The sequence below is a fragment of the Adiantum capillus-veneris genome, chromosome 5, assembly GCF_014529385.1.
Source record: "Adiantum capillus-veneris isolate H3 chromosome 5, ASM1452938v2, whole genome shotgun sequence".
Classification (NCBI taxonomy): Eukaryota; Viridiplantae; Streptophyta; class Polypodiopsida; order Polypodiales; family Pteridaceae; genus Adiantum; species Adiantum capillus-veneris.
The window spans coordinates 61,590,276-61,607,960 of NC_140935.1; the positions used below are offsets into that span (position 1 = coordinate 61,590,276).

The 17,685-nt window shown below is 43.7% G+C and overlaps 1 protein-coding gene across 2 annotated transcripts in view; it reads right to left on the reverse strand.

Moving 5' to 3' along the window:
* LOC147457402 (clast3-like protein) overlaps nucleotides 1-17,685 on the reverse strand; it is a 45,496-nt gene that overhangs the window by 15,860 nt on the left and 11,951 nt on the right. For both annotated transcript variants that reach the window (XM_086512281.1, XM_086512280.1), the window contains exon 3: nucleotides 2,504-2,562. In XM_086512281.1, coding sequence (XP_086368407.1) covers nucleotides 2,504-2,562 — 59 coding nt within the window. The remainder of the gene's footprint in view (nucleotides 1-2,503; nucleotides 2,563-17,685) is intronic.

A 17,685-nucleotide genomic window follows, 5' to 3' on the forward strand; every position in this document is an offset into this window, starting at 1 on the left:
AACCCTCTGTTTTCAGCCCAAAAACAGCAATTACAGCTCGCTGTATTTACTGGTTTTTACCTTGTTTTCAGCTCTAAACAGTCCCGGAACTGTCCTCTAACAGTGGGGCACTGTTCCCAATGCTTCTGGCATCCATGCGGCTGCAAAACAGTCCAAAAACAGTCCACTGTTTTCATGGCCCGGAACGGCCAAATGTTCTGCAGGGGGTTTTGGTACCGGAACAGCTCGCAACGGCCCAGAACGGCTGGGAATGGCAGATTTTCAGATTTTTGAGCTTTATCTTGTGAGGCTCCCCCCTCTTAAATTCCCTTCCCCCCACCCCTTCCCTTCACAGTGCACACAAGCTTTCAAGGGTCAAGCTCTACCCTCTCGAGTCTCGAGTCTTGACTCTCAAGCTCTAGCCTTGTTAGTCTAGACTCTAGACTCTAGAGTCGACAAGGCTCTCTCCCTCTCCCCCTCTCTCTCAAGCTCTCTCGGGAGTCGAGTCTCCCACTTTTAAGCGCTCTCTCTCTCTCTCTCTCTCTCTCTCTCTCTCTCTCTCTCTCTCTCTCTCTCTCTCTCTCTCTCTCTCCGCATCCCTTCCCCCTCAAGCTCTCAAGTCTATACGACACACGTTGGCCATCGTAAGGTTGAATGGTCTTCAAATCAAGTTTTTGTGAGTATTAGAGTCAAAGGATTCTGACACTACTATTATTAAAATCACACAAAGCTTAAAATTGCTTTTTTTTTGGGTGTTTTTATGCCTCCCTTTCCGCGTCGTTCCCATTCTGGACCCCTCACCCTTCCCCCGTTCCGCGGGGATCCCGTCGCCGTTCCCATTCCGCGTTCCGGGTAACTATGGTCCAAGTGCCCTTATATATTTCCATATATCATTTATGTTGGGTCATGGGGGATTTTCCCAGGCTTAGTCCTACCTCACCTTGGGCACCTATTTATGGGGCCAGGGGAGTACCCACTTCCACACTATCAAGTCATTGTGTAGTGGGTCTTCTGCTCATGGTAGTCATGGGGGGGCCTCTTCTTCTTCTTCTCCTCCCCCCCCCCCCCCCCCCCCCCCCCTCTCTCTCTCTCTCTCTCTCTCTCTCTCTCTCATGCTCACTCTCACAATAATGACTAAAAGGAACTAATACTTGACAAGGACTGTGTCAAAGCCGTCAAAGTAGCCCCACCAACCCTGATGTTGTGGAAGCGTAGTATAACCTCTCATAGCCCCGTCCCACAAGTTTGGAATGGCTCACTCAATTTGAGGAACCCTATGCCAAATCCCTCTACGGGTATCATACCTCTCTACCAAGATATTTGCCGTCAACAAACTATCACGACACCAAGTGCTCATCGAGCTCGCCAAACCAGCATCCCAAATAGCCCAATCAATGTGTAATCGCTTCCCTAGCTGATGGGGTCCATCTCCACACTAACTGTGAGTGGATAGGGATGGTGACCAAAGAATTCCATACAAGAGGCTGTCGCTCATCTCCGCTCTCCTCTCGAGTGAGGAGTACATCTGGCCAAGCACTGTAACAGAGTTTCAAATCTAAAACAATGAGCGCACGAAAGGAGATGGATGATCTCGATGTGTCTCTAACACCATGGATGGGAGGGACTGTAGCCAAGGTGGACTAAATTAACATCTTCCAAGGTTCATTGCCCAAGAAAAATCCCCTAAGAATGAGCTTGATAAGAAGTGCACGGCTCTGCAACTCAATACCCAAACCACCCTCTGCACAGGGAAGAATCATTGTGGACCATCGAACTCTAGCCCGAGCGTCACGAGTGCCGTCTGATCCCCCCAAAAGGGAAAGTCCCAATCAAGCAAGTTCAGAACAGCCTATGTCGCCTTCAAGCAAGTTCGGAACAGCTTCAAATCTGGCATACCATCCAACACAGCAGGAGGTTGGACTTTAATGGACATGTCAGAGATATCTAAAGGCAAAACTCCTGTTAGACACATCTCAACATGAATAAGCATTTTTTCATCGAATGTTCTGAATGTCCATAACCACTTTGCCCCACCATTTAGGTCATTATGCATAATCAAACAAAGGAATGCACTGTTCATCTATCCAAATTAATGGATGCCACCATTTTGCTGCTTTATGCATTATTCACAACGAATGCATTGCAATGTTCAGAGATCCAGGTGATGATTGCAACCCCTTCTTAGACATACACATACACACAAACATTTCCAAGAATATCTTGAGTTTTACATTTTGCTGCTTTATGCATTATTCACAACAAATGCATCGCAATGTTCAGAGATCCAGGTATGATTGCAACCCCTTCTTAGACATAAACATACACACACAAACATTTTGAAGAATATCTTGAGTTTTACATTTAAAGCACACAAGACATGGAAACTATTTCATAGCAAATACAAGACTATTGTCAGGTATGATCTATCACATGAAAAAAAAAAACAGATCCTTCAAATGTGCACTACGTATCCATTTTTGTTGCACAATTTATTCATGACCTTGGCAAATGCCAGTCAGCATACCTTTATAACTGGAGCCCTCTGTTGTACAATTCTGAGATCGTCATCCTGCTCTTCATAAACTGTTAAAATGAGCCATGCCATACTCTAGGACCCAAAATGAATCAAAGCATCTCTCTCTCTCTCTCTCTCTCTCTCTCTCTCTCTCTCTCTCTCTCTCTCTCTCCGGCTAGATCTTTAAGGTCTCTTGGGATAGTTTCCTATGACGTTAAAACTCTCCTCTTCTCGGGTGTGTGTGTGGGTGTGGGTGTGTGTGTGTGCTAATAAAAAGAGGAAAATGGTATCACCTTTCCATCACCCAAGTGTGGTAGATTGGTTATGCCATTTCCCTCTTGAATAACAGCTCTTGAGTTCAAATCTCCTCATCGACTAGATCTTCAAGGTCTCTTGGGATAGTTTCCTACGACGTTAAAACTCTCTTTTTCTCAGGTGTGTGTGGTGTGTGTGTGTGTGTGTGTGTGTGTGTGTGTGTGTGTGCGCGCTAATAAAAAGAGGAAAATGGTATAACCTTTCTATCACCCAAGTGTGGTAGATTGGTTATGCCATTTTCCTCTTGAATAAAAGGTCTTGAGTTCAACTCTCCTCGTCAGCTAGATCTTTAAGGTCTCTTAAGATAGTTTCCTACGACGTTAAAACTCTATTCTTCTCCTCCTCCTCCTCCTCCTCCTCTCTCTCTCTCTCTCTCTCTCTCTCTCTCTCTCTCTCTCTGTGAAGAGCCTGTTGTAGAATCCTGGTAGAGAGCATACTTCAGAGCAACAAGCCAACAAATCTAAATAGCTCAATGTAGAGAACACAAGAAACATGGATGACAAGAAGCACAATGAAGAAAACAGGAAAAATACAAGAAACCAAAGAAAAAACAAAACACATGATCGAAAAAAAACCTTATCCACACCCATGCATCCATCTTCACACACACACACACACACACACCCGAAAGTCAGTTTTAAAAGCACCAAGAAAAGAAAGCTTGTGCTAGATCAAATACTCAAATTAGCTAGAGTAATAGAGCATTGCTCATACTGTAGCTAACCCATAATGATACACTTATTACTTTCACACAGGGTTAATCAAAAGGACACACTCCTTGTAACAAACTTGACACTCCAAGTCAAGATTCTACCGCGACACAGCAGAGATTCACTTCAAAACAGTTCACAATTCACACTTGAGTAGACACGGCCCGGCGTAGTTCCGTGCCAAGAGGTATTGGCCCCAAAGACTAGCACCTCTTTCGGTATTTCTTTTTAAATTAATCTGTGTTCGAAGTACAAGAGAGTGGGAGGGTGCTCACTCTCAGACTCTGCGCCCAAATGCTCTGAGAAGTGAGGGCCCTACCCACTTATTTATAAGTTACAAGGGATGCCCAAAAGCAGAGCCCCAAAAGCAGTAAGTGAAAAGCCTTCAAAAATAAAATAACTTATTCCCAAAAGCTGCCAATTTTTCAGCCAGCGTAAAATCTGCAATTCCGTACGCTTTGCCACGTCATCAGCTCCGCAAAAAGCGGGATTTCCGTACGGTACTGCCACGTCAGCACTTTCAACGTGAATTGCGAAAATCTGCCACGTCAGCAAGGCTGTGTATCTGGGTGTGTGTCCCCGGGTCTGCTGCCCCAATCTGTGAGTGTCCAGGGCCATGCCACGTCACCCATTTGTGACATACCCCCCTCTTGAAAGCATTGTAATCGCCCTCGATTACGCCTGCAAAACAGACAAAGACCATAAACTGTCTTAGCAGACACTGACTGTTAGTACCAACGCACTAGGAACAACATATCTAGCACATGTATCAATCGACAGTCCAATCACATGACATCACAGGACATCACAAGACAAATCACATTCCAATCTCAGACCATGATTAATCAGCAACGTATTTAGCAATCACATCTAGATCCAGTTGGGACCTCACAGATGCCCGATTAACTAATCCTTATTGCAATCATGTCTATAGAGATTTATCAAACCAAAATGCTGCAGTCATTTCGTCTATCAGTTCCTGCACTTAAACAAGTCAAGTACAAATCAATATCATATTATCAGGAATTCCAAATCTTAAAGTCATTACAGCAGAATACTGTCAGCTCACAATATCCCCAAAACCCAATAGAGACATCAGTGACTTTATTATCAAAAATCGGGACAATTTGTTGAGTCTTGACAAAGGAACAGAGTGACTCCCCTCTTGTGCAAGCCCGCTGCACCAAATTCCGCCCAAGCTGAAATCAGGGTTCTATTGGAGTAGACTATGCTAAACCGAATGCTTCAAGGTAAAGATTCACAATCTCAGGAGTATCTGCCAGGTCCTCCTCCATCCACTTCGCATCCAACGCGGGATAGTTCTTGAATTTAACCAAGAACCGCTTTACCTTTTATCTTTCTATCTTTATGTGCCAATATCTGTTTTGGAACGAGTATCTCCTCGCTTTCCTCCACTTCGGGTTGCTCATCTGGCTTCCCATCATCGGGCAAATCACCTTTAAAAGGCTTTTCAGGAGACTCACATAAAAAGCATTGTGAATTCTCCAAGTATCAGGCAGCTTCAATCTAAAGGAGACATCATTTATCTTTTCGTTTATCTGGAAAGGTCCATAGTATCTCATGCTAAGCTTTGGAAAAAGGCGCTCCTTTCTCTTTTTCTTTCTCAGGCGTGCCTTCTCAAAACATAAGAGCACCCAATCGTTTCCTTTAATTTCAAATCACGACGATGTCGATCTGCTGCCTTTTTGTGTCTTTCCTGAGATTTCTCTAAAGCCTCCCGGACCTTGGTAAAAGCTGTGTCCAAGCCCCTCATATACTGGTCGGCTTCAAAAATCTTATCTTTCGTGCTTAAGAAGGGTGGAACCTTCGGAGCACCTTCAATAATTTCAAATGGCGCCTTCCCCGACGAAGAGTGGATCGTGTTATTGTAGGCAAATTTTACCAAAGGCAAAAACTTTTACCATTGAGTCTTTCGATCTGAAATGTAAGACTTCAATAAATTCAGTACGACTGAATTTGCAATCTCAGATTGCCCATCTGTTTGCGGGTGGAAAGATGACAAGAACTACAACCACGTGCCAATGTTCTCCCAAACAGCCTTCCAAAACAAACTCGTGAATCGAAGATCTCTATCAGAGACAATTGTCTCAGGCATGCCATGTAGTCTGAATATCTAAGCAATGAACAGTCTCGCTAAGTGATCCGGCTTGATTGTCTTCTTCACTCGAATAAAATGAGCTTGCTTGCTAAATCTGTCAATAACAGTCCACATACCATCATGCCCACTCTGTGTCTTCGGGACATCAAAAATGAGATCCATAGCAATACTTTCCTAGGGGCGGGTGAGAATGGGTAAAGGCTGTAACAATTCATGTGCTTTATGCCTGTCAAACTTGACCTTCTAGCATACCAAGCAATTGCGTACAAAATCGTCCACGTCCTTCTTGAGTCTCGGCCAGAAGAAGTATCTCTCCACACATTTCAAGGTGGTATCAATGCCGCGGTAACCCGTAAATGGTGGACAGTGGCATTCGGTTAGAACATTTTCCCTCAACGGCTGTGTACACACAACATCGTTTTCTTTATCAAGTAGCCATCCCGAAAGGAATATCCCGCTACTACCTCCCCATTCTGTATTCGACCGAATACATCTACAAAATCTGGATCTGTGACGTACTGATCGACCATGTCCTCGAAGCTTCTATGGTGTATCGCCGAAATAGCCAGAACCAACGACTTCCGGGACAAAGCATTTGCCACCAAGTTCTTTTGTCCTTGCACATGGACAATCTGGAAGTGAAATTGTGACAAGATGTTTGCCCACAGCATCTGCTTTTCCAATAGCTGCCTCTGTGACAAGAAGTAGCATAAACTCGTGGTCTATGAAGACCATAAAATCGCTCCAAGTATGTAATGTCGCCACTGAGTAAGGGCATGGATAACCGCCAAAAGCTCTTTCTCATATATCCGGCCTTGAAAACAATCGGCTCTCATAGGCAATGACATGGCCTTCTTGCATTAAGACTGCACCCAGACTACGACCACAAGCATCACAATATACCTTGAATGACTTCTACAAATCCGGCAGAGTCAAAATTGGTCCCATAGTCAATTTCTCTTTCAAAGTCTGAAAGGCAGTCACCTCTGTGGGTCCCCACAAGAAAGGGACTCCTTTTTGTGTCAAGATACGCAAAGGGAAAGCAACCTCTGCAAACTTTCTAATGAACCGTCGGTACTAAGAACATAAGCCCAAGAAGCTTCTAACTTCACGGACATTCTTCAAATCGGGCCAATCACATATAGTCTCAATCTTGGCCGAGTCCATCTGCACTCCTGCTCCGCTCAGACACTGTGTCCCAAAAAGTGTATCTCTGGTAGGAAAAATTCACTTCTTTGCATTGATCACCAACTTGTAATTGCGCAATGCCTGAAAGACCTATGTCAGATGATGTCTATGTTCTGCCTCATCCTTGGAGAGACAATAATGTCATCAAAGAAAGTGTCAACAAAAGATCTTACTCTCTGAAAATCCTATCCATCATTCGGTCAAAGGTCCATCATTCGGTTAAAGGTCGTTGGAGCATTGGTAAGGCCAAAAGGAATCACCAAAAATTCAAATAAACCGAAGGTCGTCCGAAAAGTTGTCTTGTAGACATCTCCCGACGCGATTCGGATTTGATGATATCCGCTCTTCAAATCGATCCTACTGAAACAAGAGGATCCCTGTAGTTGGTCAAGAACATCATCAATCCTAGGAATCGGAAATTTGTTCTTGATGGTGATTTTGTTGAGAGCTCTATAATCAATGCACATTCTCCAAGATCCGTCTTTCTTCAAAACCAACAACACCGGAGAGCAGTAAGGTGGAGTACTCGGCTAGATAAGACCCTTTTCAAGGAAGTCTTTCACGTGGTTCATAATCTCTTCATTCTGCGCTCGGCTCACACAGTAAGGTGGCCGGTTCGGAGGTGTGCTTCCAGGTTCAAATCAATAGTATGATCCTCAGGACAAGCTGGTGGCAACTTGCCTGGCAGGCCCTCTGAAAAGCAATCAGCATGAGTGTAGAGAAAATCTTGCGTTCTTTATCAAGGTCAAAACATATGTAACCTTCAATCATCATTCACTTCTCTCCAGAACGGCAATGTTCTTATGGTACCAAGGGATTTCCAGGACGACGTCACAACCTCCCAAGGGCATTACGTAGAAGTCATCGTGCCCCAAACACCCCTGACATAGCAAACGAAGATTGCCAATGATCAAAGTAATGGCATGATCCCATCCGGGTGCCGCTAGAACTATCTCCACCTGTGGCCTCAGCTTGTTGAACGTAATTCCAAATCGAGCCACCAATTCAAGTGAAAAAAAGTTGGCCTTGGCTCTGCCATCAAAGAAAATGAGGGCTTCCTTATCTTTCACTTTGCCCTAAGTGCGGCAAAGTTTGTACTTTCGTTCATCTGATTCGGTTCGGGCCCCACGCAATGTGATACCAGTTTTGTTTTCATCTGCCTTTTCTGCCACATTCCTCTGCTACTCTAGAACTCTCTATTCTTGCTGTGCCTTTTTGGGGCACTTTGCGGAGATGTGCCCATGTTCTCCACATCCAAAACACTTCCCCTCTTTGAGATAGATAACCCTTTCTCTAAGAGTCTGTCGGGGACGTCTATCTTTCTTTTCTTTATTCTAGGAACTCTTTCTCTTTCTACTTTCATTGTGAGAGGTCTATTGGGTTCTCTGAGTCAAGATGTTATCAGTGGGGTAAGTCAAATTTCCCAAATGTATCGCAAAACCCCGTTTCACATGACCCATCAATGCTTCAAAAGAATTCAACTTTTTTTCCAAGCGGTAGTCTCGGATCTCTGTAGGAAGTTCGGAGCAAAACCGCTCAATCTGTTCTTTAAACAAGACCTTCGTAAATGAAGAGGCTTGTGAAAAGAGTTCCAAAATCTCTTGCAATAAGCGTCCAAAGAATCTCCCCTGGTCATCCGAAGATGATTCCAAGCAGTTCGTAAATCTCGTTCGTACTCCCGAGTCAGCCAAGAAGAAATAAAAAGCCTTTTGAATTTCAACCATTTAATCGGAGCTTCCTTGTTCACTAGAAGGGTGGACCACCATGTTCGAGCATTTCCCTTGAAGAAAGAGGTAGCCCTCCGAATCTTGGAGTGCTCTGTGTCACTAAGTGATGACGTGGCTGCCAGAGAAACCATAATGCTGAAAACCCTAATTTCTGCCAAAAACCCTAACTGCTTGAAACCCTATTTTTTTTGGAGGCAAAAATGACACATGGCAGCAGTACGGACGCCCGAAAAACGCGCCGGAAATTGCGGCGGATTTTGTGCTGGCTTTTACGGCAGTTTTTGGACATTGCTTTTTCTACGCGATATGAAAGAGAGAGAGAGAGAGAGAGAGAGAGAGAGAGAGAGAAAAAAAAACTCTTTTGCTTTTATTAGGGCACGAGAGAGAGAGCTTTTGATTTTAAGCTTTTGGGGCTCTGCTTTTGGCATCCCTTGTAAACAAATAAATAAGTGGTTTGGGCTCCCACTCTGCAGATCATCTGGACGCAGAGTCTAAGAGTGAGACCCAACCACTCTTGTACTTTGAACTCAGATTAATACAAAAACAAATACCGAAAGGGGTGCCAGTCTTTGGGGCCAATATCTCTAGGCACAGAACTCCATCGGGCCAGTGTAAATCAATTGTGAACTGTGAACTGTTTTGAAGCGGTTAGTTGGTGTTGTTGCAGTAGATTCTTGACTTGGAGAGTCCAAGTCTGTTACACTCTGAGTAATGTCCTCCGGAGAAAGCTATATCAAATTGCTGTATGAAGGCCAAAGCCCTTGAAGCATTGCGGAATCCAAAAAAAGTGTCAAACTTAATTGATTGCCCACCTTCTTTAAATTCTTGAACTTTCTTGCTTTTATCTTCGAAGAAATCATATTGGTTGGCTTTATAGAACTGCTTCTTCTTTGCGTATAGTTTGTGATCGTCGGAGTCCGAACTTTTTGAGATGACTCCTCTGTAGAACTGTCAGAAACTGAGCAAAATCTAGGCTTCTTTGCCTTTTTCTTGCCCTTTCCAAAGCTTTGCTTTTTGCTTCGCTTGGCCGTGTCTTTCTGCGAGTACAAAATCTGCTTTTCTGCACTCATCTGTCTTTTCGGCTTTACTCCCTATCTGAGAAGAGAAGCAATGGCCACACGCCATCTCGAGTAAATCTTATCAATCGGGTAATTCTTTAAGTTATCACCCATCTCGGGTCCCTGGAGTACTTAATCAAGCTGTCCACACATATGCCAATTTGTAGTTGACATTTGTACTCCTTTTCTGGCAAATTTGTCCGAAAAAAAAATTTGCCCAAATCTTCATTCTTTTCTTCAGTTCCCGCGCCGGATCTTCAAACTTTTCTTTGCCTTCCCATTGGAAGGTGTCATCTCTGTCAAATTCTTCACAAGAACCCATGTGTAATCTGGGATTCTTAATGGCTTTATGCCCTGTAAGACAGAGCGATGAACACAGGAGCACGCCCGATGCGCGATGTATGGAGGGTGGGAGTGGCTAATAAGTCCGGGGTCGGGACACAAAGATTCTTTCCCAAACGCTGTGTGCGCTATAAAAAGGATTGGATCCTTCGTAGAAGAAGAATCTTTCTGCGCTCTGATACCACTATAACAAACTTGGACACTCCAAGTCAAGATTCTACCACGACACAACAGAGATTCACTTCAAAACAAATCACAATTCACACTTGAGTCGACACGGCCCGGCGTAGTTCCGTGCCAAGAGGTATTGGGCCCAAAAATTGGCGCCCCTTTCGGTATTTCTTTTTATATTAATTTATGTTCAAAGTACAAGAGAGTGGGAGGGTGCTCACTCTAAGACTCTACGTCCAGATGCTCTGAGAAGCGAGGGCCCTGCCCACTTATTTATAAGTTACAAAGGATGCCCAAAAGCAGAGCCCCAAAAGCAATAAGTGAAAAGCCCTCAAAATTAAAGCAACTTATTCCCAAAAGCTGCCAATTTTTCAGCCATCGTAAAATCTGTAATTCCGTACGCTTTGCCACGTCATCAACTTCACAAAAAGCGGGATTTCCATACGATACTGCCACGTCAGCACTTTCACCATGAATTGCGGGAATCTGCCATATCAGCATGGCTGTGTATATCGGTGTGTGTGTCCGGGTCTGCTGCCCCACTCTGTGAGTGTCCAGGGCCATGCCACATCACCCATTTGTGACACTCCTATTAACTAGGAGAGAGCTACACGACCAAATAAAGCAAAGTTGTATATTAATGCATAACCTACAATACACAAGAAAGTACCCTTTATATAAGAGCTCCTGGTAGGTGGTCACGCCCTATATCAAGGGATCAACTAGATCTAATCTAGTGTGTTGTTCGAATGAAAAGTAGATGTGAAAAACAACCAACAAGATCCTAGGAGTAGGCAAAGTGATTTATGGTAGAATATATACAGTATGTATGCGGCCTATGCCAGGAGTAAAAAGCCTATGGATATAGGAAAAAACCTCTTGGCTTATTTGTGGTTAGAAGTTCATGCACACCTAAAATACTTGCAGGACTTTCAAGGTTTGTGTCATAGAATATGTGATTGTCTCGACTCTCCTAACAATCCCCCTTCACTCTCATATTCAACGAGTCATACAAGGGTTACTATTGGCAAGGATACAAATCCAAGGTTCTCTTATGGATACACCTTTGGATGGTTCTCACTCCCAGAGAATACATGTACTAAAATCCGAAAGTATGTGAGATTTAAAAAGGATTAAAAGGAAAGTACCAGACATTCATAGACATAAACCCATTCATAGACATAATCCCAAGCCTATGCTGCCCAGCTGCCCTCTAGGAACCCATTGATGACTCCCACTGGCTATGTAGAGTGTGGATAATATCCACCCAAATGTCTACGAGGATGTCCACAGTAGAGGAGATTGTAGCGCTGAGAACATGACGGCAACAAGCTCGCCAAATGTTCCACAATGTAATGGAACTAGCACGCAGAACACCTCATCCTGGAACTAAAGAGCATCATTCTGCATATACGAAGCCTGGCTGAGCACACCAAAAGCCAAAATGGAAGACCACCATGAGTAAACAACCAATGGAAGTAAGGAATCCGCCGGGCCATTCTCAAAGCCCACAAAGTAGACCAAAACTCATATATAAAAGAATGTGATCAACCTGCATGTAACCACTCTCTAGGTCGTTTGGGCATCCGACAATGTTTCCTCACAAGTAATGTGCGACCTATCCTAACAGAAAACTCAAAAAACGTGACTAAAGCATGTCCTTGTACATCCGATGGCCACTGCCACTCACCAAGATCCCAATATAGTTGAGATAAAGAACGACTTGAGATAAAGGACAACCCTCCCAAATTCAAAGCCTCCAAGAGGTAGCCTCCTCTGCAGATAGAGGAAGATCCATGCATTGCTTTTTGCCACAGGAACCCACTGCTCTGATTGAATGCCAAGCAAGGCCAGAAAGGGCAGGCCTTTTTTCATCAAAGTAAAAATGGACCCGTATGTGTGCGTTTATAGGGAATGGCCATTTTCAGGTCTCCGTTCCCTGTTCCCCTTCCAACTTCCCATTCTAAATCCCCGTTCCGTGTTTGAAACGTGAGTATCTATAACAAGGAATGGAGTTTCATGCCTATTGCCGTTCCCCGTTCCATGTTCCAAAATCCCATTCCGAGTAACTATGGTGCGGAGGAGGATTGCTCTTTAGCAATAATAAACGATAAGGACTGATTCTTAACAAGAAGGGCTATGCCAAAGCCATCAAAGTAGCACCATCAACCCTGATGTTGTGAAAGCCTAGTATCACCTCTCATAACCTAGTCCCACAAGTCTGGAATGGGAGACTCAGTTTCAAGAATCCTAGGCCGAAACTGTAATGGGGACGGGCACCACATGCCAACAGAAAAGAACAAACTGAACAACTTTAAGCACTTCAAATAACAACGAAAATGATAGAGATAGAAACACGAGACGGGGAGTGACGGAGTTCCACCCCGCGAGAGCACTAGCCCCAAACCCCTTTCAGTATTTCTTTATATTGCTTGAGCTCAGTACAACGCCGATACTCCAATCCTACTCCACCTGTCACACAAATCAACCCTAGAAAGTGGGGGGCCCTTCTTTTTATAAGCCAAGGGATTGGACAAATGAAAAGCCAAAGGTCGAACAAATGAAAAGCCAAAGGTCGGACAAATGAAAAGCCAAAGGTCAGAAGCCAAGGGTCAAGAGCACCCAAAAGGCTAGGCTTTTACCCATATAAAGACCTCTTAAGGGCATTTGTGGGGATCATCAGTTTTTGGGTGATCTCTCTCTTTGAGCATTTCTTGAAGACGACAAAGGCTTGAGTTGTGAAGATCAAGAAGGCTTTTGAGCACTTTTAACAAAAACTTGTATTGGCCATCTTTAGCAATATAAAACAAATACCCTTCGAGGGCACTCGTCTTGAGGGACAACACTTCTAGGGAAGGAATTCCGCCTTCCTGTGTCTCATGCTCTCTCTCTCTCTCTCTCTCTCTCTCTCTCTCTCTCTCTCTCTCTCTCTCTCTCTCTCTCTCTCTCTCTCTCTCTCTCTCTATTTTCAAGTAGAAGTGTTTGTTATTGCGATTCACCTTCTGTGCTTAGCATACATAAAGGTTTTAGTGGAATCAGAGCCCAGTTGATTGTTCTTCTACGACCAATCCGATCCTTCCCACAGTAGCAGAGCACGATGGTTTCAGAGTCTTCCTCTCACGAAAGTGAAGAGGAGAACAACAATGAAGAAGTAGAGCTCAGGAATGACATCAAAGAGAAGGATCTTGTAGAGGATGTTTTCTCTAAGGCAGATGATGAAGAAGTAGCTAAAACAGAAACCATGCAGCTCGTGCAAAGTTTCTTGTTGCTACTAAGGATCCAAAGCTTTCAAAGTTCATTCCAGCAAAGGATCTTGATACGGCGGTAAAGCAGTGAAGACAATCAATCAACAACTTTTGGCAAGGGCGACTCAAGAAAGATTGGTTGCAGTAGAACATCAAAGACAGAAGGCCCAACTCAAGATGGGGTCAGACAGATTTATGGGGAGACAATCTATTTTCCTTGAAGCAGCTAATAATTTGTGTTCATCTCAAGAAAGACGAGGTTTCTATGATGCCCATTATGGAAATCTTTAAGACGACGCAAGTGATCATTTTGCTATGCATATGGGAGATGAGCCACTTGGATTTGGAAATGCTTATGGACAAATATATGCCATTGGTGGAAGTTCCCCTATAAAAACACAATCCGTACATCAAGGAAGATCCCATTTAAGATTGTTGATTTATTCTCTCATTTTGACTAATGTCTTATTGTTTGATTTAGTATGATTGGATGGAATGACTACAACATTCTATCTTGATGATGCATTAATTCATCAAACATCCGTAAAGTTCGACTTAGAACTGGATGTGATGATTAGTATGAATAAATCTAGTGCATCAAAAGTTCCAATTTGGATGAGATACACTAAGTATGTGGTTTAGTGCATCAAGACATCCGTCAAAGATCGGCCAGATCTGGATGTGATGGCTAATATTGCTACTCCAGAATATCAAAAGATTTAATGAGAATGAGATGGTTGGATAGAAATCTGATTGATCTAGTGCATCAGAGACATCTGTGGAGTTCAAGATAAGAACTAGATGTGATGACTAGTTTGATTGATTCTGGTGCAAATGGAGTATATGAGAGTTCAAGATTGAACTAGATAGTTATGCCTAGATACATGTGATGCATGCCATGTGGTTTGTACCATTCATGCATGTACATGATTGATTGACTAATTGATAAATAATATTGTGTTACCCTTGTTCTGTTTGCAAATGTAATCGAGGACAATTACTTTATTTCAACAGGGGGGTATGTCACAAATCAGCCCTAAAAGTGAGGCGCATAACACAAATCAACCCTAAAAAGTGGAGTGTCCTTCTTTTTATAAGCCAAGGGATTGGACAAATGAAAAGCCAAAGGTCAGACAAATGAAAAGCCAAAGGTCGGACAAATGAAAAGCCAAAAGGTGAAGGGCACCCGAAAGGCTAGGCTTTTACCTATATAAAGACCTCTTGAGGGCATTTGTGGGGATCATCAGTTTTGGGCGATCTCTCTCTTTGAGAATTTCTTGAAGATGACAAAGGCTTGAGTCTTGTGAAGATCAAGAAGGCTTTGAGCACTTGTGACAGCAACTTGTATTGGCCATCTTTTGCAATATAAAAGAAATACCCTTTGGGGGCGCTCGTCTTGAGTGCCAAAGCTTCTAGGGAAGGAATTCCACCTTCTTATGTCTCGTCTTTGGTTTCTCTCTCTCTCTCTCTCTCTCTCTCTCTCTCTCTCTCTCTCTCTCTCTCTCTCTCTCTCTCTCTCTCTCTCTCTCTCTCTCTATTTTCAAGTAGAAGTGTTTGCTATTGTGATTCACCTTCTGTGCTTAACATACAAAAGGGTTTCACCACCCGAGAGTAAATCACCAAGCATTGAACCCAGTATTAAAACCAGAGTCAAACAATTCAAATCGGCACCAAGACAAGTTTAAAACAGATACCGTCCATTTCAAACAAATTCCAAACAGGATCACCAAACAAGTTTTCAAACAAACTGCTAAATCAAACTGAAAAAGCATTCTTGACGTAAGTCAAACTCGAAAAGACGACGAGCTTTCCATTCTAAGACCTGCACCAAAAAATATGGTAAGGTTTCTTCCACAAATTTGTAGCCGACCGCAGCATGGTCCATAAGCTCTTGGACAAACAATGTTCCTGTAGCGGTGATGGTAGTCCCAAGACAAGCAATCACACTGGACCTCCAAGGTTCTTAGCTCAGGAAGAGACGCATGGTGCGAGATGTCCGAAAAATTTCAAGTTGTAATCTTTTAGGGTTTTCGTGGCAAGCATTTCAAGATACCCCACTCTACCAGAAGCTGCACTCCGAAGAAAGCATGTAACTTCAAGCAAAAAATTTCTTGAAACCTTGCCAAGTCCTTGCAGTGTTCGACTTGCTAGCTATATAGACTTCCACCACTACATGGCACTGCTTCTAGGAAAAACAATGGCTTATGCCCCATAAGACAGAGGGATGAAGGCGGGAGCACGCTTGATCTACGATGGATTAAGCGTGGGAGTGGCTAATAAGTCCGAGGTCGGGACATGAAGATTTTTTTATAAACTGTGGAAGCGCCATCTTGCTCTGTCTGCTCTTTGGTCGGACCGCTATGCTTTCAAAAAAGCACATGCCTAAAGCTTTAATACCACTGTAACGGGAGGGGCATCACGTGCCAACGGAAAAGAATAGACTGAACAACTTTAAGCACTTCAAAGAGCACTAAACTGAAAGAGATGCACGACACATGAGGCGGGGAATGGCGGAGTTCTACCCCAAGAGAGCACTGGCCCCAAACCCTCGCGCCCCTTTCGATATTTCTTTATATTGCTTCAACTTAGTACAACGCCGGTACTCTGTTCTCTGCACCTCCACGCGGAGACGTATTAGAGATTGAGCCCATGGCACATATTTAAAGGCCCTTGGCCTCTCAAAAGCAGTTACATGAAAAGACATAACTTCCCAAAAGCATCTGGCCCAAAAGCTGGCGCTAAAATCAGCCAGCAAAAAATAAGAAAATCCGTACACCTGCCACATCAATAGTCACAACGCAAACTACGGAGGTCCGTACAAACTACTACGTGGCGTTGTCAACGCAAAACGCGGGCATCCGTACGGTTGCCATGTCATCATCCATTTCGCAAGTCTTTGTGTGTGTGCGAGTATTTATTGAGTATTTATTGTCTTTAGGTCCCTTGGGCCCCATCGGATGGGGTCCCATAAGTTGGTGGGAACTTCTGCTGTTGCTGCTTCTTAGGGTTTAGGTGTCACAAATCAATGACGTGGCATGCCCAGATACACCGGACACAATCCCAACAGGCAGACAGTCCCAGAAATTCCACAGACAGTGACACGTGGCAGATTCCGTGACTTGCGGCGCAAATTCCGTTGACTTGCTGACGTGGCAGTGCGTATGGAAATAAAGCAAGCTGTACGCAATTCCAGCTTTTGCGCAAGCTGAATTCTACGTTGGCTATTTTTAAGGAAGCTTTATAGCCAGCTGCTTCATTCTAAGAGCTTTTGAATTGAGAAGCTTTTGGGGCTCTGCTTTTGGGCATCCCTTGTAAAACTTATAAATAAGTGGGCAGGGCCCTCACAACTCAAAGCATCTGGACGTAGAGTCTAAGAGTGAGAACCCTCCCACTCTCTAGTACTTTGAACTCAGACTAATACAAAAAGAAATACCGAAAGAGACGCCAGTCTCTGGGGCTGTCAAATCAATTATGAATTGTGAACTGTTTTGAAGTGAATCTCTGTTGTGTCGCGATAGAATCTTGACTTGGAGTGTCCGAGTTTGTTACAATGGTATCAGTACTTCCTTGTTCAATAGAAGGGTGGACCACCATGTTCGAGCATTTCCCTTGAAGAAAGAGGTAGCCCTCCGAATCTTGGAATGCTCTGAGTAATGTCCTCCGAAGAAAGCTATATCAAACTACTTTATGAAGGCCAAAGCCCTCGAAGCATCGTGGAATCCAGAAAAAGTGTCAAACTTAATTGACTGCCCACCTTCTTTAAATTCTTGAACTTTCTTGCTTTTATCTTCAAGGAAGTCATACTGGTTGGCTTTATAGAAATGCTTCTTCTTTGCGTAAAATCTGTGATCGTCGGAGTCCGAACTTTTTGACATGACTCCTCTGTAGGACTGTCAGAAACTGGGCGAAATCTAGGCTTCTTTGCCTTTTTCTTGCCCTTTCCGTAGCTTTGCTTTTTGCTTCGCTTGTCCATGTCTCTCTGCGAGTACAGGCTCTGCTTTTCAGCACTCGTCTGTCTTTTCGGCTTTACTCCTGAGAGGAGAAGCAATGGCAATACGCCATCTCGAGTAAATCTTATCAATTGGGTAATTCTTCAGGTGTATCACCCATCTCGGGTCCCTAGAGTACTTAATCAATTGGTTCACACATATGCCAATCTGCAATTGACGTTTGTACTCCTTTTTTGGCAAATTGTCCGAAAAAAAATTTGCCCAAATCTTCATTCTTTTCTTCAGTTCCAGCACCGAATCTTTTCTTTGCCTTCCCACTGAGAGGTGTCATCTCTGTCAGATTCTTCACAAGAATCCATGTGTAAT